We start from the raw sequence: 23,518 nt of genomic DNA, 5'->3' as shown, positions 1-23,518 counted from the left end.
TTACATGCTGTCAATTCTCATGTGACACATACACCAAATGCTGAAGCCCATCAACTGATGTATATTGGTGGTTGAAGGGCTCCAGAAAAGCTGGTAGTGTGAGAAAAAGCTTAGAAACTTAGATGGAGTCATTATTTTTATTTAATGAAAAATATTTTAGAGAAATGTACTTGTAACTAGGTGGCTGGTTGGAGGCAGGACTGCTTTTGGCTAGCAGCATGCTGTGTTTCAGTGCCAGTGCTAACCAGGCTCGTGCGTGTGTGTGTGTGTGCTTTGCAGATGAATCAGCAAATGGCCGGAATGAACCTCAGCAGTTCCAGCAACGTGATGGGCTTTGGCCAGCCCCCCAACACAGCCGCAGGATGGACTGGAAGCTCCTCTGGCCAGACTCTCAGCACACAACTGTGGAAATGAAAGTTGCAATAGAAATCTTTCCCAGAACAGCCACCTAACATTCCTTGTTCAAATACATTTACTTTTGCTGTTCCTTCCATGTACATATATATTCTTTTTCTTTTCCCCCAGCTGTTCAGATTAAGAATATAACTGACTGACCGTGTTGTGGTCTATATTGATTTAAATTTGATGTAGTGAAAAGCAGATCAAGAATATATTTATACATCACTGGAAGCATTTTCATACAATGCATATGATTTCATAGACCATATAAAGAAGCTGCTTAACCACATACTGATTTTTTTTTCCCTCAAAATTCTAGATCAAATGTTTGCATATAAGGGATGTAGCTATCATGTTAGTAATATCCAAAAATATGAACCCCAACCCCCCCAAATTACCCAGTAATCCTGTAGAAGGTACTGTATGAACAAATGTTTAATCATATATAAATAGAATGTAAATGTATCACTGAGCAATGTTTTCTAGTGTATCAAAAAATTTTTGTTTCATCATACATTTCACTGTGATGTTGTTATGGTGTGCATAACAAGGAATGTGGTTATTGAAAGAAAGATAAACCTGGATGTTACTGTAGTTTTACAAATCAATAGTTTATTCTTTTAAAGATGAGCATTTGATGCATTTGAGTTTCCTGTGGTAAAGTCTCCGACCTGGCTCAGGAGGCAGGTGCACAGTGTTAGAGCTGAGAACTGACAGCACAATACACATTCAAGGTAACCCAGTGTGAACAGACATATTTTGTCTTGCAGAGAGATCCAGGTTTATGACAGTGATTGTGTTTACATTTTATGGTGCCTCGTAATGATAAAATGTTATTTCCCTATATTAAAAGGATAAATCCGTAAATGATTGTGAGTTTTTTATTTCATTGTTGTATGACCTATTTGACTGCTACTTTTAATGAAGTAAAACATGTTCAGTTTGGAGGATCCATTTATACAGATATTTAGAACAAGAGTTTGTGAGTTAAAATCAGTTTATAATTACACCATTAAGCTGGATAAATACAAAAAGTATATACATAAATAATGATTTTGAAAATACTCCATTGCAGCCATGTTTCTGTATGTGGAAACAGCATTAAAACAAAGGTAAGTGTCAGTTTATTAAGCTGAGAGTTCAGAAATGCATGCAGACAAGTTAGAACAAAGCACACCCACTTGATTTGCTTATTAAGAGTCTCTGAAAGCTTCCTTTTGTTTCCACAGAAGTCCGTCAGGTCTCAGGCAGAAGCAGATGATTTTAGCTGTCTGAACTGGAACACGCGCTGCTGCTTCCGCTGTCCTGCTCTTGCTGTGGGACTGTCCCCCCAGGTCATACCTCAATATTGACTGTGTCCAGGTGGTACTTTGGCTCGTTAGCTAGATTCACTTTCTCTGTTCGGGTGTGCCATACAAGAACCTAGAAAATACCCTGTGTGTCAGTAAAGTCATCTACAGAGATGACACCAGAGCTTTTCACAAACGTGGCAATCGGTACCTTTGTGCAGTTGTTTGCTTTAGGCTCCAGTTCCTCCACTGTTGTTATCTGTTTCAGAAAATCGGATTCTTGCATTCCTGGTTGAGAACCACGACGCTTGAATACGGCTTTGGGATGTGACAGGATCACTTGAAGACTCACAGCAAATCCTTGGAGAAAGAGAGAGACAGGGAGAAGGGTTGAGAAAAACCTTTAAGCCTTACATTTTTGTGCAGTTATACTTATGCCTAGAAATCTCCCATGTTCTTTTTAAAAATGTATAAATTTGATTATGTGGATAGACAGTATTTGGTAGGTTTGTACATCCTACATTGTACTGTATTGTTTTATTTTGCCCTTAAGATACAATCAGATATTTTTAGTTGCACCATATTTTCAGTGCGTTTAATCTATTTCCCATCATGTTGGTAATATATGCTTTCTTGCATAAAAAGTCAGGTATTGCTAAAATCTTGGGTTAGTTTTCCTTTCTACTTTTAATTAAATAAAACTCAATTATAAGTAAAATGTATGAAATTTATACTGTACAAACCATTCCACACTTCAAGATGAAAGTTGGGAAAAAAGGTTAAAATATGTTACAACTGATATTTAGATAGCTTTAGCATGTAGATTTTTAACATCCTTGTTGAGGAAAGACAGGTCATACTAATGCTCTGTCTTGGGAATGATTTTTAGCACCACTGGTCTGCCACGCAGTCTCAGCTGGTCTGAGCCTGGCATAGCACAGCTCAATGGATTTATTAAGTGTACACACCTCTGCAATTCTTTTCTATACTAACATGCATCAGGTTCCTTGAAAGGAGACTGCAAACAGAGAAATTGCTGGTTTGGACAAACTCACCCTCTCTGAAGGAGCTCCCATGAATCTCTAATTTGCCATTATTTATAGAACTCTCCCATTTTCCTTCAGCAATGCTCAGTCATATGTATACTTCTTTAACTATGACTCAAAAACTCCACTGATAGACTTGTGAAAAAAAATTACATTTGTAACTAACTCTTTTTGTCTGATTGCCAAGCCTACCAAAGAAGTCCTTTCTTCATCAGTTCAGAGTGGTTCCAGCTGTCCCTTTATGACACAAGTAGTAACAGTTTTGACATTAGTTCTCAAAAGCTCCAAGAACATTTAATTCTAAAGCCAGTATTAAAATTTTATCAGTTTAAAATTGACCATAACTTTCTATAACATAATGTAGTTCTGAGCCCTGTTTTTAGTAGAAATATCTTGTTACTATATTTTCCTTGAAAGTAACTGTGACTTTTACGGGAGCCTTTGAAGAGGAAAATATAAGGAAGTAATTACTACATTACATGTAAAGAAAGGCACACTGAAACCACTTTATCATGCTCTTGCTTGTAGGAAAGCAGAAGTAGACACCAGAAAGTGTTTTGTTTTCAGTAAGGATTTGGACCCTGATGAAGACTATGGGTTGGATGTAAACTGAGGTCCCAGCTCACTGATGGACACAGAAAACATTTATACGTTTTATCTTTTATGTAGTTTTTTACATCCTGTCCTGCCTGAGATAGAGAACAAGTGTCTGCGTGGACAGGGCTTACCCACACCCTGCAGTGCACTCTTGCTTCTCACTGCTTGTAGCCTGGCCATGATGGAGCACAAGGTGGGCTCTATCCCAGTGCTCTTGGTAGGCAAGTGTAATCATTTGGGAAGAGCTGAGGGTGAGTTAAAACTCCCTCAGCTACAGACAGTATGTACAGCCAGCTTGCTGCACCTTGAAAGGGGTCCGGAGACTTAGTACCGATGAACACAACCGTCTGTTTCAGTTAAGTGGTTTTGGTTAGGTTTTGTTGGCCTTTTTTCCTCAAATAAAACAAACTATAAGTTTTGGATGGAACTGGGATTTAATAATTTTGGGCACAAAAAAAAGAGTTCTTTTGCATGGGAAGGCATTTTTGAAACCCTGATTAGCTGTGTGAGCTGCTCTTTCTTTTTGAATATATTTAAGATTAAAGCTGCCCATGCATAAAGAAGAAAATCAAATAAACACCAAAATCAGTGTCCTAGATTTTAGTGCACAGAAAGAATCCCATTCTAAGCAAAAAAAATGCAGATGTTCTGCTCTTAATCTTTGCAGAATCAGTGTGGCTCCCTGGACCTATATAGCCTGTACTTATCCATATATTAATTTCTCATGATTTCTCTTGTTGCAAGGCTGACTCGCTCAGTTGAGAAAACTGCATTGAGCTCTGAGGGTGGATTTCTCCCACACAGAGATGTTTAAGTGGGCCGTGGCCCCTGCATGTGGCACGTGCCCTTGCTGCCATGCTATTGCAAGTTGTCATTTAAGGGTGCTGTCAAAACTCAGGCATCAAGTAAAAGTTAAATTATAAAATGAGTCTCACAGGTGGCAAGGACACAGACTACTGTGCACTGACTTGCCTGAGGTTTGTTTCCTCAGTCAGGGTCCATGCAGTCATTGTTCAAATAATCCAATAAAGCAGCAACTTAAAGAGATAAAATAATTCAAGGAGACTTATCTCCTGGCTCTCTAGTTCTTCAGCTCTGCTTTATAACAGCTTTATTTTCATATGTATGACATTTTGTAAGATGGACTTGAGAGAAAACCACTTTCTAGTGACAACTTCAAGTTGACTATCAGATATATCATTTTGGAGTCAGAAATAGAAGAGACAGCTCAGGTTTTGACCAGACTGGCACTAATTATTTCTCTCAGTAGATAGTGATCCTGTGCTAATAGATAAAAAGACACTTTTGTTTTGAATTCTATCACTAAACAGGGAGTTATCTGGGATTACTCTCTCCAGTGTAGCATAACTGAACAGTGCTTACATGCATACAGTTATTTTACTTAGTCATTACTCTACAAGGTCATACTGGGCTTAACTTCACATGAAATGCCACAAGACAATTTCATAGCTGGAGTGTGAAGAGGTGTTTTGGAGTTTTTTTAGTGTTTAATGCAAGGTTGTAAATTAAATCTAATTGGTTGAAGAGCCACCTAGATAGGAATTAATTTGTGGGAGGACAAGATACCTGGGAGACATAGCAGATATTACATCTGTTCTTCTTTCAATGGAAGATGTTTCTGTTAATTCACACTGACTTGTGTTAGATCCATGGCTTCCTTTAAAAGGCAGAACTGTTTTTCTTCATCCAGTTAAACTTGAGCCAGGGTTTGAAGATTTTGCTGCCATGGCTAATGCCATTGATTCCTAGATGTTCTAGATAGGATAGTAGCTGAAGGCAAGCTGGAAGCTTGAGTGTTGATCATGTCTGGAGTGTATAAATGCTGACGTTGAAACAGATGTGCTGGTTTCCCCATAGGTCAAGGTCCCACCTTTGGCTTGGGCTCTGTGGCTTTCAAGTTCTGTTCTCCCTGTGGTGTACTTTTTGGGTTGCAATAAGGTAGAGATGTCTAACTAGGAGGTTTTGTAGTTAGGAACAAAGGCATCTGCTGACATTTTTTCACCATGAAAGAGACACTTGACTATAAACTCAATGTTTAAAATAGTATTTATCCTTGGATGTGGGAAGGGGACATTGGTGTTGTGGTTTGGTTTGTGTTTTTGAGTGCTGGCTGCCATAGCCACTTAAAGTTCAAAATCTGCTGCCCATCGATTTACAGTCACATAATAATTTCTGTGACTGAAGTAGCTCCTGGAATGCTAATGCAAAGCAGGCATCTGCCTTCTTGAACAACCTTCACATTGGGACAATCACAATCTAACTTTTTTTCTTGAGTGATCCAAAATTCTGGCACTAGGAACAGGCCAGAAGTAAAACAACATTTAACATAGAAGACTTGAAATCATATCTATACTAAATAACACTGTTATTAGTTACCTACCTCAGAATCAGTGTCACATTTTGATTTCCACCTTCTCTCTCACTTTTCTTCCCCAATAGTAAGCAAGTCTGTGTCAAACTCTAGAACCCACCTTGATTAAAAACTGAAGCAGAACTTTGGAAATACCTGAACTAATTTGTATGGTGTATTGGTTGCCAGGCAAGAAGCAAAACAGGAAATGGCTACTTTGCTTTCTGAGTCCAGTTTAGCATTGGAGAATAACAGTGTCAGCCACAAATTTCTCAAAATAAACAACCAATGTTTAATGAACTAACCTAATGTGATTGCCATGTGCAAGTGTGTTTCAAAGAATCCAGGGAGGTTGGCCAGTTAGGGTCACTGAGCTGAGCCCATTGAAATCAGCAGGACCTGTCTCCACTTGCAGTAATTTGAATTTGGCCTTGTATTTTGCTGTCCAGAATATGAAGTTTATGTGTGTAAAGTCAAGGATGTGCTTCCTCTGAACAGCCACAAGTTAAATCAGTGACCCCAACCTTTTAAGCCATCACTCTGTTCATACCCAGCCCTTGTGAAAATCACTGTGAAAGATCATTCACTAAACTAAAGGAAGCCTCCTTACCAGTGCATTGGGACATGAGCACAGAACATTAACTGTAGACAGCTGATATGTCTCCATATCAGTATTACTGTATGTACCGTACTGTTTGCATGGCAATATTGTTAAGAGAGATCCTTGATCTTCCTTATGTGCACCATCCAGTATAACCTAAGTTGCTTGTATATGGAAAAATGGAAAAAATGCCAGCAATGGACTACAGCATGGACTTAGGTTTGGTAGCAAGTCCCTGGAGGTGTGTTGGGAAGTCAGGAGAGAAGAGCAAGGGTAGGAAACTGCATCTTTACATGCATCCTGTAGCCTACACCTGGCTCAGACACCTGTGGAGTTCTGGGTTTGCAATTCTGTTGTGTTTGTGCCCTGCCACTGTATTCCTGAGGGGAATAAAGATGCAAATTTCACACAATGTTTTTAGCAGCCTACACTGCATCCATTTCTCTCCTTGCTGAAATTAAAAATGAAATTCAATTTCTTCAGTATTTTTTGAAGGCTAATTAAAATTCTCTCATGAAGTAGTAACTCTTTCTTTGTTGTTGTGCAATAACTTCCTGTACTCTAAAAGTTTTGGAGGGCTTTTTTTGTCTCTGTGACCCTCCCTTACATGACTTTGGTGTCAAAGCACAAGCAGGTAATGCTCCTAATGGAGCTGCTTTTCTTTCATTCCAGTGATTCAGCCAGCATGTGCAAGGTAAACAACTTAAGAACTTTCCATGTATATCTTCATGTCTGGGTTAGAGTCCCTTGGCCAATGTTGTGTAATGGCTTTCTGCCTGCAGCTAATGAATTATGAATCACACTCTCACCTTTATAATGCCATCAGTAATCCCTTCTAGAGTACAGTATCAATATGTATCTGTAAATCCACAGGGAGTGTTGAACTGCACAGCTGTAGTCCTTGACACGCTGTATTGGACATTGAATACCTGCTTCACCCTTGAGGAATGCCTTTATGTGAACACCCAAATACTTACTTTTATGCCAGGTCATACTACTTACTTGAAATCCCTCTACAGTGCAGAAAAATTCACCTGATGACGTTTTTGTCTTTGAGGTGATAACAGCTATTAGTCCTCCTTTATTTACTCTTTTTAACCAGTTGGGCTGTAAATACTTTACATATTTTTATCAATAATTTCAATTAATATAACAGTATTCTGTTAAGATGAGAAAGGACTGTACACTGTTCTTTTCCTGCTCTCAAAAGATAGGGGTATCAGAACAAAAAAAAAAAAAAAGTAGCTATTTCTACCCCATTCTTGCCCTTGTATTCCTACTTTTGCTCTTCCCTCTTGAGTACAGATGTCTAAGTGCAAATACTGTATTATTTGCTGGGAAACAGCTTCTGCAGTATCAGAAATCAGACCTGTGCACAGTGGTGATTCATGTGGCAGTGGTGAATGTCTACAAAAGATTGTCTAAGCATGGACTGTCAGCAAGACAGAGCTGTGTGGTGTGGTGTGCAAACTTCACTGCAGAAGATTGATTGGATCCATTTTGAAGCTTTTCTGCCTTCATCTACCAGGCGACAGCTGTCAGTGATTTTTCCCTTAAGCCCAGTGTTTCAAACTATATCCATCTACAGTTATCACTGTCACTCCAAATAACCAATGCAACATGAATAATTTCATGATCAAGTAGCATTTTACAACATGAGGTCTAAGAAGGTCTGCATTTGTACTGCCTGGTTTACACTGATGACAAATGACTAGGAAGGGACTCCTTGCAAGAATTACTAGGATGAATTAATTTACAGTTAACTTGTTTCAGACAGACAATTTATACAACATAAAAGCCAAGTTGCCACATAAAAATAAAAACAAATTATAGTAAGTTCAGGTACCACCAAGCAGCAAATTAATTAGACAAGATGTACAAGCTTAGACTTCCAGGACAGTTAGTGCCAAAGGTCTGCACTGTTGGTGAGCACTTCAGAAGTTTAGGAAGCTGCTTAAATTGAGAAATGCAAACGCTGATGTATCACCAATGCTCCTCACCTGCCATGTCGATAGCAAAGGGCCTGTCAGCTCTCCAGCCCGTGTACCATCCGACCACTTTGCCGTTCTCCACGATGGGGCGCTCGTACCGCCGGCCTCCCACCAGCCCCACGGGCCACACCGACACCTTGCGCGTGGTCCGCATCTGCAAGAGGCACAGAGCGTCACTGCCGCGCACCCGCTCCCCGCGGGCTCTGCCCGTGGAACACACATCAATCATCCACACCAGGAATTCAAAAGCAATTCTAGCTTACAGATTGCAGCCCAAGAGCTGCATGTGCCCACTCATTTGCTGTGAAATCTCCAGCTCTTAAGTCCACAGGCATCTCAATTCTACTTAAATACCCTATTCATAATATCTTTTATACCAAGAGGTTTTAAAACTGAAAAAACAGGGGGTTTTGTTCTTGTTTGTTTGGGTTTTTGAAGGCGTAGTAGATCTTTTTTATCTGCAAGACTACAGAATTCTGGCAGTGGGCTTATGTCTATAGATTGCTGAGATACTGTAGAAACACAGAGAAAATATAATAATAATGATTAATACACATTTCACTAGGACAACTACAATTAGTTTGGGACTTGATAAAAATGCATTGAATAGAGGAAGTTATGACACACAACTCTTTCCTCCCTGCAGCAGACCTGAGATGCAGCTCAGATCTATTAAGGATTCATGAAAATAGATTGCTGGGGCTAAGTTTTTTTAACTTCTGGGTTTTTCCCTTTAAAAGCTCTAGTAAATTTCTAAGGACAAAAAGCAGGCCAGGCACAATACTTATTATCATCATCAGTGTTTCCCAATGGTGTAAATTAACTAAATGCAAAACTGGAAATGTGATCCCTATCTAGCATAGAAGAAGCCATAGGTATGAAGAAAGGACTGTAGCAAGAAGTGTGCATGACTGGGAGTCACTTAAAGAAGGGCATTGGGGTGCTGGGGTGTGTCCAGAGAAGGGCAGCAAAACTGGGAAGGGTCTAGAAAGTGAGTCCTATAAGGAGCAGCTGAGGGAGCTGGGGGTGTTTAGCTTGGAGGAAAGCAGGCTCAGGGGGACCAACAACTGTCTGAAAGCAGGATGGAGCCAGGTGGGAGTCAGCCTCTTCTCCCAGGTAACATTAGGAAACAGCCTCAGGCTGTGCCAGAGAAGGACCAGGTTGGCATCAGGAAAAGATTCTTCACTGAAAGAGTTGTTAGGCATTGGAATGGTCTGCCCAGAGAAGTGATAAAGTGACCATCCCTGGAAGAGTTCAATAAACTGGATATGGCACTTAGTGCTATGGTTTAATTGATGTGGTGTTCAGGCAAAGGTTGGACTTGATCGTGGAGGTCTTTTCTAACCATAAAGATTATGAGTCTGATTCAGTGACTCCAGATAACTGGTTCAGTGGTCCATTTTCTTCAGTAAACAGGAGATAATATGACACAAACCTTGACACTCTGCTCCCCATGGGAAAATCAGACAGTGTGGTGTGGGAACTTGAGCAAGGCCAGTGCACCAACACAGCGACTTGAACAGCTTAACCACACTGGTTCAAAAGCCACTGTTTTAACTACTGTGCTTTAAATATAGTTCTATTTAAACAAGTATTAAACTATTTCAGTGTAATGTGGGCTTAATTTGATCTATTCTAAAAACAGTCTTGTCTTTTGTTGTAATTGAAAATTATTCCCTGGGGAAAGGTTATCCCTTTTTCCTTCCAAGCACTCCTCTCAGCAAAAACAAACACAGTTTTACATATTTGTAACTGCAATCCCCTATTGATGGATGCTGAAGTAAAAGACAACCTTGGTTAAATATTAAACACTTCCTTCACTCTCTGCCAAGGTGAAAGATTTATCATGCATATCATCAAGACTCACAGGAGTTGCACCAGAAAAAAACAAAGACATCACGTCAGCATGGTTCACATTTCTAAACTAGAAACATTAGCAGATTCTTAGAACTTTCATATAAAGTATAAAATACATATTTAAAAATCCACAAAAATGTAGGCAGACACAGACATACACCTTCTCTCCCTCCAATTATTTGTGACTCTTCAGATTTGTTTATCAAAAATTCCTCTCTTCCACCTTAATAACTGTTACAGCAAGCTGGAACATCTCACTCACTAGCAGCAGCCCCATAGCGTGTGAGAGTCGGGTATGTATTCAGCTGGCAATATAGGGAATTCTTGTGACAAGGATTCTGTCCAAGCCATTGCCTGGTTAATTGCCAGTGAGAGACTGCCATGAATCTTTCTAATGTTATTGATAAATGTATTTACCTGCAACTGCTCTCCCCACTTAACTTTCCAACCTCTCCCGCTCCTCCGTGGAAGAAATGCAAAGTTAGCAATTAGCTATTTGGATGTGGAAATCAGCCAAACTTTCTCATGAAGATTTTCTAGGTCTGGTTTTAATGACACATCTGTTTATTTTGCTAACAGTATATTTATATTAACATCCAAACATACCAGACATGAACACATGGAATCATCCTTTTGGGCATGGCTACACAGCACCATCGAGCTAAATTCACCCAACTGTGCTACACCAATAAATACCACAGGATAAACAGACATGGTGCCGCCTGGAGGGTGTAGATACCTGAACAAATTATTAGTGTTCAGAATTGCAGTACTTTGGCCATCTTGTGCCAACTGTCTGTGCCTAAACACAAAATGCCACAAGACAAGGACAGGCACCCTCTGACTGCAAGAGAGTGGCCAGAGCACACTGCACCCATGCCCTGCCTGTGTGCACAGTAAAAGTTTGGGCAGCTGTACTGCAAAATGAGCCAGGTTACACAGGACTTCTGAACTGTGTGGGCTCAGCATTCATGCTGACAGAACCAGATGGATTTACATTAATACTCTATGATACACAGTGTGTTGGAAAACCTTGTCAATGAAAAGTATCTTACTGACCTCATAAAACCAGCATGAAATGACCCAAGAAGTTTTAAATTAATAATCTTGGTTCAATCTCAATGTCTGTGAGTTATGTCAGTAAAGCCACCACACATCAGAACCAAGTAACCCCTTACAGAGCTCCTACTTACGTCCCTGGGTGACTTTATTCTCACAGGTTACATTTTTTAAGAACGAAATAAGCGGGTGTCAAGAATACAGAAATTCCTTCAAGTAAAAGCTGAAGGAGCACATCTAGACTAGTATTTATGCTAATTCTGAAATGCCTCACAGCCTTGGGATATGCTAGGCAGATGAAAGTAGGAATATTTCTTTTAATCTTCTGAGAATAGCATTATTGCATGCTATGTGAAGGCTGTATTTATGTAGGATGGGGGAAAAGCTATTATTTGGATTAAAAGGCCAGCTTGCACCTGGAATTTTATGCTGCTAATCATCAGGACACAAAAAAGTGATTCAAAAATGTGTTAATCTGAATAGCTTTAGTGCCGTGGGTTAAACAACTGCCAAAAATCCTAGGACTTACAAACAGCTTCCTAAATTACTCTTCTGTCTGTCACTGTAATGACAGTGATAGCACACACTGTTAACACTCAGCATTTTAAGTCCTGGTAGCTTACATGAATGGCGTTCACCTTACACTTCACTCTCTGCAGGTTAAGCATCTGCTCTGTCCTAGTTAGACTTCTGTAGTTAATGAGCAGAGATAGGACCCCACTGGCAGGATTCATCCTACCTGGCTTGGACAGCTCTTAAGGTAGAAAGAAATGCTTTTGTCTTCTATTTACTTTTTGAAAGTGATGTACTGGGTGGGGAAGATGGTAGAACAAACCTGAATGAAGTAGGAGGGGGAGGAGAATTGGGAAGGAGTGGGCAAGGAAATGACAGGAGAGATGAGTAACAATCGAAGGAAGAAATGCCAATGAGGTGAAAGGCATACAACAGTAAATACAGTAACAACAGAGTAATCACCGAAGAATGGCAAGTGAAATGCAGGAAATGGAGCTGAGCAATAAAAGAGAGTGATAAAAGCATTGCTAAATTTAGCATCTCATTAGTCAATCAAGAAAAGCTGCTTAATGGGATGCGCTGGACTGATGGGGAGGGAAGATACCAAGCCAGTAACAAAATATAAAAGCCCAAGGGGAATGAAGGTAAATGACAGAGAAAAGGAAACATGACTGTACTTCCTACAGTGAAAAAGCTTCCAGACTGGAACAACCATTCTAGTGTTTTTGCAGCACGATGTCAATGTGTTTCTGCTTGGGATCCAAAGCCCTCTGTGAGAGTAAACCTGCTGCCACACCTTCTAAGCTTTTTTCTCCCCATCATTTCAACCCCTGTGTGATTTGTGATCTGTCCTGGTCAGGCTACAGGTTCACATCCAAGCTCACCATCCTGCCCCACACTCCTGCCCATCCCAGTGATACTGCAGCAGATTCCTATGCAAAATTCTGATTTATTATTGCCAAAGACAGGATCTAGAGCTCTTTCACTACAACATTTCCTCAGGACAAAATTTTATGGGTTAAAGCATAAGCACAGCCAGGTTCCTTGTCAGTTCTCACACAGCTCTCTGCATTACTCATAGGCCATTTAAAGCCAAATTCTGTTTCAACAAAAGGTAATGTGAGAGCACTTCGACTCAGCCAGACAGCTGGGCAGTGAGGCTATGCCTGTTTACTGAGGCTTTGGACAGAGCTCCTGCCCCCACTTACCATCATTTCAAAGGAGGTACCAAGGCACTGAAAACCTGTGCCTGTGGCTTTTGTGGTTCAGGCACTGGGATGCTTAGGGGTTAGGAACTTCAAAAGGCATGTTTGTTGTTGGCAAATTTGACTGTGAAGGGTATTCTCCATGGGAACACTTGTAGAAGGGATCTACAAATCAAAAAAAATGTCATTCATTGATATAGCCTCTACAGTTCTCTCAGGTGATCTGCTTCACCATCCTCCTTGCTAGAAAGCTTTCTTTCTAAGCATCTTCTTTAAACCTCCTCTGCTGATTTGTACACGATCTACACTGCAGAGGGAGCATAGATTAATTCCCCCTTTTCTCCAGCAACATTTTTATATGTAAGGTACAATGATTAATGTTTCTAAATTATACCAGCATCCTTGGGCACAAATGTCAATATTGCTTCCCTGCAGAAGAAAACTGTACCAAATTTAACTAAAGCAGTTAGCAGCCAATTTCTGTGGATTGGGACAACTTACAAAACACTTGCTACTCATTTTATTTTTGGGCCCTTCTATTTACTGGTTGTCTCATTCTACTCCCTATCATTCTACTGGGTTGTCCACTGTACCTTTGAAAAGCTGCTGACCCTCTGTAATTAATTTCACAGTAACAGCATCAGTTTCACAGGTAAGGCTGCTGCTGCCAATGCAGAAACAGAGAGGACCTGGTATTTTGTAACCAAGCATAAACCTGTTTCAAATAGCCTTTTTTTTTCTTTTTTGGTCACTGTTTCCTCTCATTTTTAAGCTATTTCATTCTCTGGCAGTCTTTTCTAATCCAGCCTCTTTAGCATAGGTATTACATGTCTATGTGGAAGAAAAATGTCAGTGTGCATTTAAAATCTGTCATGTACTCCTAAATCATTTATATACTAGAAAGGTATTTAATGCACTGCTAACTCATATTTGGATCACTTTTTATTCTGAAGAAAATAACCAATGACTGCCAGCTAATATTTAATTCTGTCTAGACTACTGAATGTTATTTTTAAGACTATTATAAAAAATCTGATTTTTCCAACCAGCTCCAAGAGATTCAACAAAAGAATTTCATGTTTTCAAAGATAGAGATTCATTTATACTACTTTTAAATCTTTTGCATAAAGAGTTTTATGGATCCATTAAAAAATACACAGAAGTTAGCTTAATACTGTGTATAAAGATTAGGACAGTGATGTGTTATTAAAGGTACACTAACCCTTCCCTAGTCAAAGCTGGAATAAATAGTAAATATTCACCTCTTCTACTACGCATTTTTTGAGTTCCCCTCAAAATATTTTATAAAGATGATCACAGGAAAACTGGAGTCTGTGTGACATGCAAGTATTTCTGTTCTATTTTTAATAACAAGGAATTCTTTTTTTAGGCTACTGAAATGGCTGTTTAAAGCCTTTAGAATACCTGTCACCTTCATACGTACCTTTTGATAGGGAAGGGCAGGGATACAAGAAAATCCTTTCAGTCTGAATCTGGGGCTCTTTGAATCTTGAGTGACCTGTAAAGACCACCTCAGCTTAGGGAGAGCAGGATGACCTCTGTCCTCTCACACCTCTTCTCCAGTTTCAACTCTACCATCATATTCAGGGCACTCCTGTGCAGGCAACAGCTACAGCAAATGGAATTCTGGTCCACAACTCAGTGGGCAATAGGACTCACTGCTAAGCTACTGAATGTTTGGGTTGGGTTTTTTACCCCTTAGAAATGGCAATTAGGGCTGTGAACTACTCTGAATTCCATGCTGCAAGGCTGTATCCAAATCACACCTTAGAGTGTGGATTTCTCTAAGGAAATCCAGTCTGCAAATCCTCTCCATGCTCTCAGACAAGGCAGTGGAATGTGCCACACTTGCATGCTCTAGGCAGCCAGCAAACATTGCTATGAAATTCTGGACACTGATGACCAGAAGCCTGGGGGTGGCAGGGAGGGAGAACATGGTTTTAGATACGAGCATTTTAATTTCAAATATGTCTCAGTTTAGGTGTCTGAGCAAATCACAAGCAAAAGTGGCAGAAATAACCTAGACAGGAATCTCTAAAACTCAGTGTGTTTGAATGCAGAAAGCTCACTTTCAGACAGACACTGAAGACCTTTACTCCTCTTCTTGTACTCCTCATTCTGCTCACCCCTCACCTACAAAGGTTTCAGAGCAGTCTGCACAATCAACAGGAGAGCAGATCTCCAACACTAATTCCTCCAATTTGCATACCTATCCAAACATGGAAGTGATGGCCTTTGGTCAACTACTCAAAATATGGAAAGAGCAGAGAAAATGCCTGAGACATAGAAACACAGGAATTCTGTGAAGAGTTAAGAGAAGTGGAACTTAGCTGTCTATCTTCAGTTTCCAGTGCTCAGGTTAATCCTGTTTTTAAAATCTCTCTGTGAAGGTGGAATGCTAGTATTATCTAAGGTTTTTTTCCTCTGGAAGTTTAAAAATGTGAAATCAGCAGTTGCTAGGCATCAGTCACAATATTACAATAACTTGCATTCAGGAATAAGATGAAACACAAATGCACCAGAAACTATAAGAGTCACTCCAAAATGAACAGCCTATGGTAAAAAATAGAAGCTATGGTGAGTCATGTAGAAACATTTGTAAAACATCTTAAACATAATAGTTGGAATTTCAGGCCTCACAGTGACTTTTTTTGTGAATGCAGGCTGGCTTTTAACATAACAGGCATTTTCAGAAAGCAGACTTGTTTTTGATGGACAGATGCACAAGGACACCTTTGGATGAACAGACCATACTTGAGCAGAAAATACATAAATTATTTCTGAGATCTGGATCCCAAAATAATAAATGACAAAATACAATATGCCAGTACCACAGGCAATAAAGTAAAATCATGATTTTTCACCTGACCACCACAACACTCTAAAGCAGAAAGAGTTGGGAATAACTTAAAAACCACACCTCTACTCCTGCAAATACTCCTGCAAATACATCATTGCTGCAGCCCCCTTTAGGACTCAAAGGAATTTCACAAACACTGAACAGGTTGGTTCCTTCCCTGAGGCCTTTCCAGGGAAGGTGAACCTTTCTTAACAAAATGCTGAACTGAGCAATGCTGTAGCAGCAGAAAGACAAACCAGGCTCTCCATCTTATTCTAGAAAGGACAACTAAAACTGTCTGGACCCTACCCAGTTTGACTCTGAGGACACAGTTCCACCAGTCAGAAACTGACCTATCCACCCACATGCCATTGTAGGTCTTAGGAAAAAAAGATAATTATAAACAGCACCCAAGGGTTCCAGATTTACTACAGAAGGTGACATTTTCCAGACTACTGTAAGCTGTGGGAGTTTTTTTCCTGATTTCCATGAAACACACTTAGCCTAGTCTACTGGGCCCAGCTCACTCCACATCAAATATAAAGTACTCATTCCTATAAGTACCAGGCAGAAGTACTTTGGACAGAGACTAGAATTTCTTCATCAAAAGCTCTCAGAAGTATCCCATGGCATTCCATGTCAAAGCATGCTCCTTTTTGATCATGGCCTCATGGTTTATACACTACAACCCACACTAAAGCCTTTGCTGATCTTGTCAAAAGGCCCCATCTCCAGTAAGGACAGCAGGGAAACCCACAGGTAAGAGCTGCCTTAAACACAGCCCTGCATGACATGCAGTTCCCTTGCTTGCCTTCTGCTCTGCAGTCCTGCTTGTTTGATTTCTGAGCAAAACACATCTCTAACACAAATGTTCCTCTCATGTTGGCTTTACAGTCCTAGCTAGCCTTGGCTCTCATTTCCCTGAGGTCTTACTGCTGCTACTGAAATCAGTCTTGACTCAGCAGCAAGCCATTACAAAGAGGACAGACCTATTGCTGGCACTGTGGGGCCTCCAGACCCCTGTGCCCATGTCAGTGACATGCTGAAAGTCACACAGCCAGCACAGGATGGTGCTAGGATGAGAATTCAGAGCTCTTGTCTCATTCTCCTGCATTTAAACTACTCCCTCCTACTGAGCAGACTACAGTTTATCAGACCTCCTTTGGGAAAGCAACTGCTAGTCTGGAGAATTACTCCTGGCAGGGCAACAAACTGAAAAAAATTCCCTCTCAGGTATAGCTACCATCATTTCCATGACAGGAATTATTACCAGATTTCATCTGCAAACAATGCATTCTGAAGTGATTCTCTTCATGCCTGGAGAAGACAAGTATAACTTATGCTCATAAATCAATCAATTCCTGAAGGAGAGATCAGGATTTACCACAGAGCTGTCGAGCCAGAATCCATGAATACATAGATTTTCTTTTATCAAGTCAAAAAGCAACCAGCCCTCCAGCAGTGCCTCGACTGCAAAGTCAGGCTCCTGGCTCACTCTAAATGTAACCTCCCACACGCAAAGGCACATCCCATTGGCAAAGCCTGCCAAAGGACTTCCCTTAACTTTGCCAGGTCGGCAAGGCATTCCTTGTGTTACCACCAGAGACCTGCCAACAGCTTGTGAGTGACCCCAAAACACAGTCACACAAACTTGCAGCGACAACTGAAGCAAAAGCTCCGTCTCTGCTCCCGTAACTGAGCTTTCCAAGCCCCCCTTTTGTCAGGAAAACTCATTCATGCATGTGTGTCTGCCTTGAGCACAAGGCTCAGAACAAACAGCTCTTTCCCAGCAGCTGAGCGCAGGGGAAGGGGAAGCCATTGGGTTGCAGAGGCTCGTGATGGAGGTTACAACTCTTGTTAGCAAGAGGAAACACAGGTTGCCTGTTGTGTTTGCAATTTTCAAGGTTAACTCTTCAGACAGCTTTATCCCATCACTTTCCTGAATTTCCTAGCTAATTAGAGAGGTAATTTGTAGCTTTCTGTTTCACAATTCACAGCAATTACTAGAATAATGATAGAAACTTTTAAAGAATAAATGTGACCAGACTCCTTTTCAATAGCTGTGGAGCACTCAAGAGAAACACCAGCCAATACTGTTCCTTCAGCTTGTCCCTAAATGTTGGTACTCAACAACAAAAAACAAAACAAAACCAACCCAAACAAACAGTAGGTATTTGTCTCCAAATATCTTTTGTCCTACATTACTCATTGTGCCAAAATACATTTTCTGTTTCAATTAGCAGACTCCCTAAGATTCAGTCAAATTAGCCTTATTTCTACAAATACACATGAACACTCCCATAATATCAAAGACAGGTATGTGAAATTACTCTGCATTATAATGCACTGAGCACAGATATGAGGATTTTTAAAAATCAACTGCAACGAAGATTTAGCCTCTAGGCAAAGGTCTTTAAATTAGCAGCTTCAATGCTGAATACCAAGTGGGCAAAAGAAGTAGGGCATGCCTGCTGAACGGGGGCCCTGCACCTGCCCACAACTGGAAACGGAGAGGGATGCATTATGACCCTAAACACAAACGAGCCTAAGCATTTCTCAACCAGCTTCCTCTGGGGAACTGGATGTGCTCCGCATTTCTGTGTTCACGTTGGCTCAGCCTCGCTGACTGTAAAGCAGGCGAGCAGAGCACAGCCCGGCGGGGGCTGCGGGTTCACTCGGACTGCAGCTCCGGCCGCCGGCACAATCACAGGCATCCGAGTGCTGCGCTGCCAACTCACTTTCCTGTTCCCCTCCCGCATTTCCCTGCCAAGGTTCCTCTCCTAGCTGTCACAGAAGATGTACATGATCTTTCCTCTACGTGTTTTATGTTCCCTTATTAAACACCCTCCTTCCTGCCGGGGGGAGCCCAGGAAGCAGGCCGGGTACCCTCTGCCCCGAGCGCTTGCCAGTTCCCACCAAAAGGAAAACAAAGCCCTTCACCGAGGGGAGGCAATGAAGACAAAAACAGGTCCCTTCACAAAAGAGACTCCTGAAAGGGCGTTCAGTCGCTACACAAGCGATTTGCTGCTCGTGAGAGGGAAAGGCTTCAAAAAGGCAACTCCACGTGAAGAAGCCGCCTCTGGCTCAATTCATTAGCGCCAAGGGAAAAACTGTGAAGGATGGCGAGTCCTGATGCGGGTTTGCCCTACAGGGAGAGGGGGATGCAGCCCGAAAAAAACAAACCAAAGAGCAGTTTTCAACCCAGTTTTAACAAAAACACTGGATCCCTTATATAAACCTTAAGCTTGCCTCGCTCGGTAGCAAAGTGAGAAAACAGCAGTAAAAAGTTGGGGGAGAATGGAGAGGAGGGACAAGAAGCTGACAATCAGGCGAGCGGTCACACAGGGGCAGCCCCGGCGGGAGGGACGGGCACTGCGAGGTCTCCGGGCGGGGACCGGCCTCGGCTCCCCCGTGCCCGGAGGTTTTGGGTAGGGGACAGCGGGCGCCGCAGGGCGGGGATGGGGCACGGCCCGCCCGGGATGTGGAGCGGGAGGAGCCCGGGATGGGGGGCGGCAGAGCCCGAGGGGAGCGGGGAGCAGTGATGGGGAGCGGCGGCCGAGCGCGTCCCCCCGTCCCGCACGCACCTCCTGGAAGAGCTCCAGGCTGTAGGTGTTGTCGTCGTCGGCGAAGAAGAGCACCCCGGGCTGCGGGGGCGGCAGGTGCTGGTGGCGCTGGCGCAGCCAGGCCAGGCCGGCGTTGCGCTGCTCGGTGGCGCGGGGCAGCCCCGGGCGCTTGTAGCGGCGCGGCGTGGGGACGTGCAGGTGCGTGCAGGGCAGCCCCGCGCCCGCCACGAAGCGGGTCACCAGCTCGCTGCGCGCCGCCGCGTCCTCCACCAGGATCCAGTGGAGCCGCGACACCTGCCGGAAGGTGTTGGCCAGGCGGGTGAGCTCGGCCTTCTGCACCGGGCGGCTGTAGGTGGGCGTGATGGCATAGATGGTGGGCAGCGCGGGCTCGGGGCGCCGCCGCGCGGGGGAACGCGCCCCGCCGCTACCGCCCTCGGCCCCGCCGCGGGGGGACGGCGCGGGCAGCGGCGCCCGGCTGCTGTCGATGTCCAGCACGATGATGACGATGAGCACCCAGGGCAGCAGCAGGAGGAAGCGGCTGAAGAGCAGGGACTTCATGCTGCCCCCGGCGCCCTCCCGCCGCGCCGCCGCTCAGCGCCGCCCCATAGACGGGCGCGGGGGGGCTGCCCCAGCGCTGCCCGGGGGCGCCGGCGGCGGGCGGGGGACGGGCACCGGGCAATCCCTGCCTCCCTCCCTCCCTCCTTCCCTCCCGCGGGCGCGTCGGGAGCCCCGCGGTGCCCGGGCAGCCCGGCGGGACAGCTGCCCGCCCCGCTCCCGCCGAGCCTCTATTCCGCCAGCGGCCGCCCTTCCTCCTCCTCCTCCCGCTTCCCCCGCGGCATCGCCGGGCCGGGGCTCCGGGGGGCTCTGGGGAGACGCTCCTTCCCCGCCGCTTCCCCGGGCGGCTCTGGCGGTGCGCGGGGGCGGGGAGGGGAGGGCGGGGAGGCGGGAGGGAGGGTCCCGCGGGCGGGGGCCGGGGGGGCTCCTGCCCCGCCCCGCTCCGGCTGCCGGCCCCGGGGGCGCTGGGGAGGGGAGCTCCGCGCTCGGGGCCCCGGAGCGCTGCCGGGCTCGGCCGGCGGGGACGGGCAGTCGGGTGTCACGGGATGGATGCTACTGCTCCCCGCCACGGGTGACAACTTCGGGCGGCGGCCGGCGCACCTTCCCCGGGACAGCGGCGGCCGAGGGCGGGGCCGTGCCCGAGTACTCACCCTCGGAGCGGCGGAGAGCCGCCCGCTTCATTTCTGCGTCTGTTCGGGTTTGGGGTATTTTCCTGCCTCATCCGGAGTAAGAAGTTGTGAATGAGGCGGCGGTTTCCCGCAGCTCACCCGGGGCCGCCCCCCCTCCCTGGGCCGCATCTCCCCTGGGTCGGGCGTGCAGGGGGATCTCCCCGGGACATCACAGGGGCTTGAGAGCTCCTTCCGAAAAACCATACCTATATCAGAATTTCGTAATAATCCACCTGTCTTTATTTTGAGAAAGAGGCATTCATCAGGTGCTGCAACGCACATGAAATGAACAATCTAAAACCTCTTACAAATCCTTTCCTCACAGGGAAGTTTCCGATGCATTTTTCAACACTCCCTGCTGTCATAACTAAACACTTCCTTACGGCTTGAATTATGCTTTTAAAACTTCATGCTGCATAAAAGCACAGAAGCACAGCAGTAGAGTTTGCAAATCACTGAATTCTCCATGATTGTCTGTTTAAAACAGTTCGAATGATGTTCTCACTGCCTTCCCAGTTATTTGAGATAAGCGATGGAATGATTCGTCACTGATACTGGGATTGTTGGTAGGAATAGAATGGCTTACAGTAAGTGGGGATGCCTGCACGCCAGCCTCCTGGGCTTACACCACTGCTTTCTTTCCTGTTTTATATTCATCCTTCACATTTGCATGTGTATAATAAATGTAGATAATGTGGACACTCTGTCTGTCTGTCATTCATATCTATCCCCAATCGATTTGTTATCCGAAAGGACACACACATAGAGGACATAGAACTGATGTAATATAAGCTGAAATTTATGAGAAAGTGAGTGCGACACCTGGCCAGGCACTGAACATCTGAATGAAGAAACATCTGTGTAGCAGAGAGCTAATTAGAGTTAGCATGTTTAGTGGAGGAGTGAAAGGGTTGTTATGTGATAATGAAATAATATGGAGGAATGGAGCAAGCATAAATAGTTCAATATATTCGAATCAAGAACATCTCAGACACAAAATTACAGTTGCCAGTTTTATGCTGATACAGTTTATCTAGAGGACAATCACCTAAAGTGTGTCTCTCCAGTGACTGAGCACACCATTGTTTTCTCATTTCCAGTACAATCCTATTTACAGAGATAATTTGCTCAAATAATGCAAACATGTTGTATCAAAGCAACATACCAAGAAGATATTGTTTGTTCTCATTTGCAAGTCAGCAATCATTTGGAGAAGTTAATTCTAAGCTTGCCACTTTTAGATGCTCTATGACACCATGTCAGGATTCTTAAAAACTTATTGGGAAAGAACCTAGAAACTAAGGGTTACAAATGCATGTGTTTAATTGGCATTCTTTATAGCTAAACATGTTAATTTTTTTAAAAGTATTTTAAAATATCTTCCATTTATATTACCATTCATCCAAAAATATAATCTTTAGTTAACTTGTGTGTTGTGTTCAGAGCCTGTAGAGGATACTTAACAGTTTATGGCTCTAAGACCTTAGTAAAGGCAGCAATTGGAATAGCTGAACGTAATTGCAGCAGTTTAGGAAGGAGCACAAACAGTAAGCACCAGGGAGGTATCCCGATGAACTGTGGGATGATCTTCCATCTCTTTAATTGTATTCCTGAAAGCTGGTAACTCTGTTTCTCTACACTTGCTAACAAACACTTACTGCCTTTTCTCCTGTCACGGCTGCTGTAACAGCAATATGAGACACGTGGTTATTTGATAACAAATTGCAACGACTACATTTTCCCTCAGAACCATTGTAGCATTATTCAGGTGCCACAGAAGAGACTCGGAGGTCATGAGCCAGATACATCAGGTGTGATATCAAATAATGCAGCAGCGTTTTCTGTTAGCGTCACGTGCAGATTATTTTAGATGGAATGGTAAAAGATAATGAAGGCACTACATACAAGCCAACTGCTATTTATTAAATATTATTTGCTTCTTGATAAGCAAAGCAGAATGATCTTCCTCTGGAAATTGGAAGAACCCAGTCAAATTGCTACTCCATTGGTGGGGGCAAACTTTCTACAGAGATAGTTTTTTCAGCTGAACACCTTAGCACTGGTTATTATAAAAATTGTCACATTTGATTTGAGGCCTCAGGTGCAACTCTGAAACAAAGGACGAGTTTCTAACTTGTGATGGATGGTACCAATCATTCTGTGACTCAGGCTGTTCCTATGGTTTCACACATAGTATGCAGCACAGTGCATATTCTGGGTAGTATCAGAGTGTGTGGGCAGGCATTTCTCTTTAGGATCTGGTCCAGAATTGTTTGTTTGCAGTAGTTTATGGCTTGGCTCATCTATTATGGTGTTGTGATTTCTGCCCCCGTTCTCCAAAGATTTTTTTTTCAGAGATGTGTCAGGACTCGGCATGCAATTTTTCATTTGTTTTCAAAAAAAGCCACCTCTGCCTCAGTTTCTTGCTCCTCTTACCAGCAGAGGATGCCTGACTCTGGCAGGAGAATGCTTAACACAGGTATAGAATGTAGCCCATGTGTGCAAGTGTGCATATGCAAAAGAAATCCCACCCCTAGGAGCACTCTCTACAGGCCCATGGAGGCTTTCTGTTTCAAACAGGAGCACACAGCAGATGCTGGCTGGATACAGTCACAAAGGGTTGTGTGATGCTAGCAGGCAATTGTGCGCCCTGGCTCTTTCTTCTTCATTGCTTTCAGTCTTTCCAATGTCTGTAGAAAAGGATAGATGTGGCAGGAGAGTTGCCTTAGCTGTGCAATTGGTGTAGTTTTCCACCATTCTTAAAGCAATTCAGCTCTTTTTGCCTTTCTGCCCCTCCTGGCTCAGGGTCACCCACCCATTAGGCAGCTCTGTAGAGACTTCTGCTGCAACCCAGCACTCCCATCCAGCCTCTCAGCTGAGTGTGCCTGGCAAGGGACAAACCTGGCCAAGCCTTTTGCTTGCTCCATTTGAATTTCCCCAGTTT

General features: G+C 43.4%; 2 protein-coding genes across 10 annotated transcripts in view; one reads left to right on the top strand and one right to left on the bottom strand.

Annotated features, from left to right (window-relative positions):
- The window catches only part of SMAP1 (small ArfGAP 1), a 115,630-nt gene extending 113,250 nt beyond the window's left edge, over positions 1 to 2,380 (top strand). For 2 of the 8 annotated variants that reach the window (XM_083857190.1, XM_083857188.1), the window contains one exon: positions 280 to 1,237. In XM_083857190.1, coding sequence (XP_083713316.1) covers positions 280 to 414 — 135 coding nt within the window. In that variant the 3' untranslated portion in view covers positions 415 to 1,237. Of the gene's footprint in view, positions 1 to 279; positions 1,512 to 1,628 lie in introns of those variants that run through there. The other 6 variants (XM_083857184.1, XM_083857186.1, XM_083857189.1 and 3 more) reach the window with 6 other exon arrangements.
- B3GAT2 (beta-1,3-glucuronyltransferase 2) lies at positions 1,505 to 19,909 on the bottom strand (the record flags this gene model as incomplete). 2 transcript variants are annotated; one of them, XM_083857193.1, is made up of 4 exons in its annotated part: positions 1,505 to 1,821; positions 1,900 to 2,048; positions 8,304 to 8,448; positions 12,932 to 12,969. In XM_083857193.1, 4 exons carry the CDS (start codon positions 12,935 to 12,937, stop codon positions 1,735 to 1,737), a joined length of 387 nt encoding a protein of 128 aa, XP_083713319.1. In that variant the 3' UTR covers positions 1,505 to 1,734. The 2 variants fall into 2 exon arrangements, with proteins under 2 accessions (XP_083713319.1, XP_083713318.1); XM_083857192.1 differs by lacking the exon at positions 12,932 to 12,969 and adding an exon at positions 19,373 to 19,909 and having other exon boundaries at positions 1,700 to 1,821.
- Positions 19,910 to 23,518: the final 3,609 nt, after the last annotated feature.

Source organism: Zosterops lateralis, assembly GCF_965231275.1.
Source record: "Zosterops lateralis genome assembly, chromosome: 3".
Classification (NCBI taxonomy): Eukaryota; Metazoa; Chordata; class Aves; order Passeriformes; family Zosteropidae; genus Zosterops; species Zosterops lateralis.
Note: the sequence above shows the minus strand (reverse complement) of the source record. Positions and strands in the feature narration are given on the sequence as shown.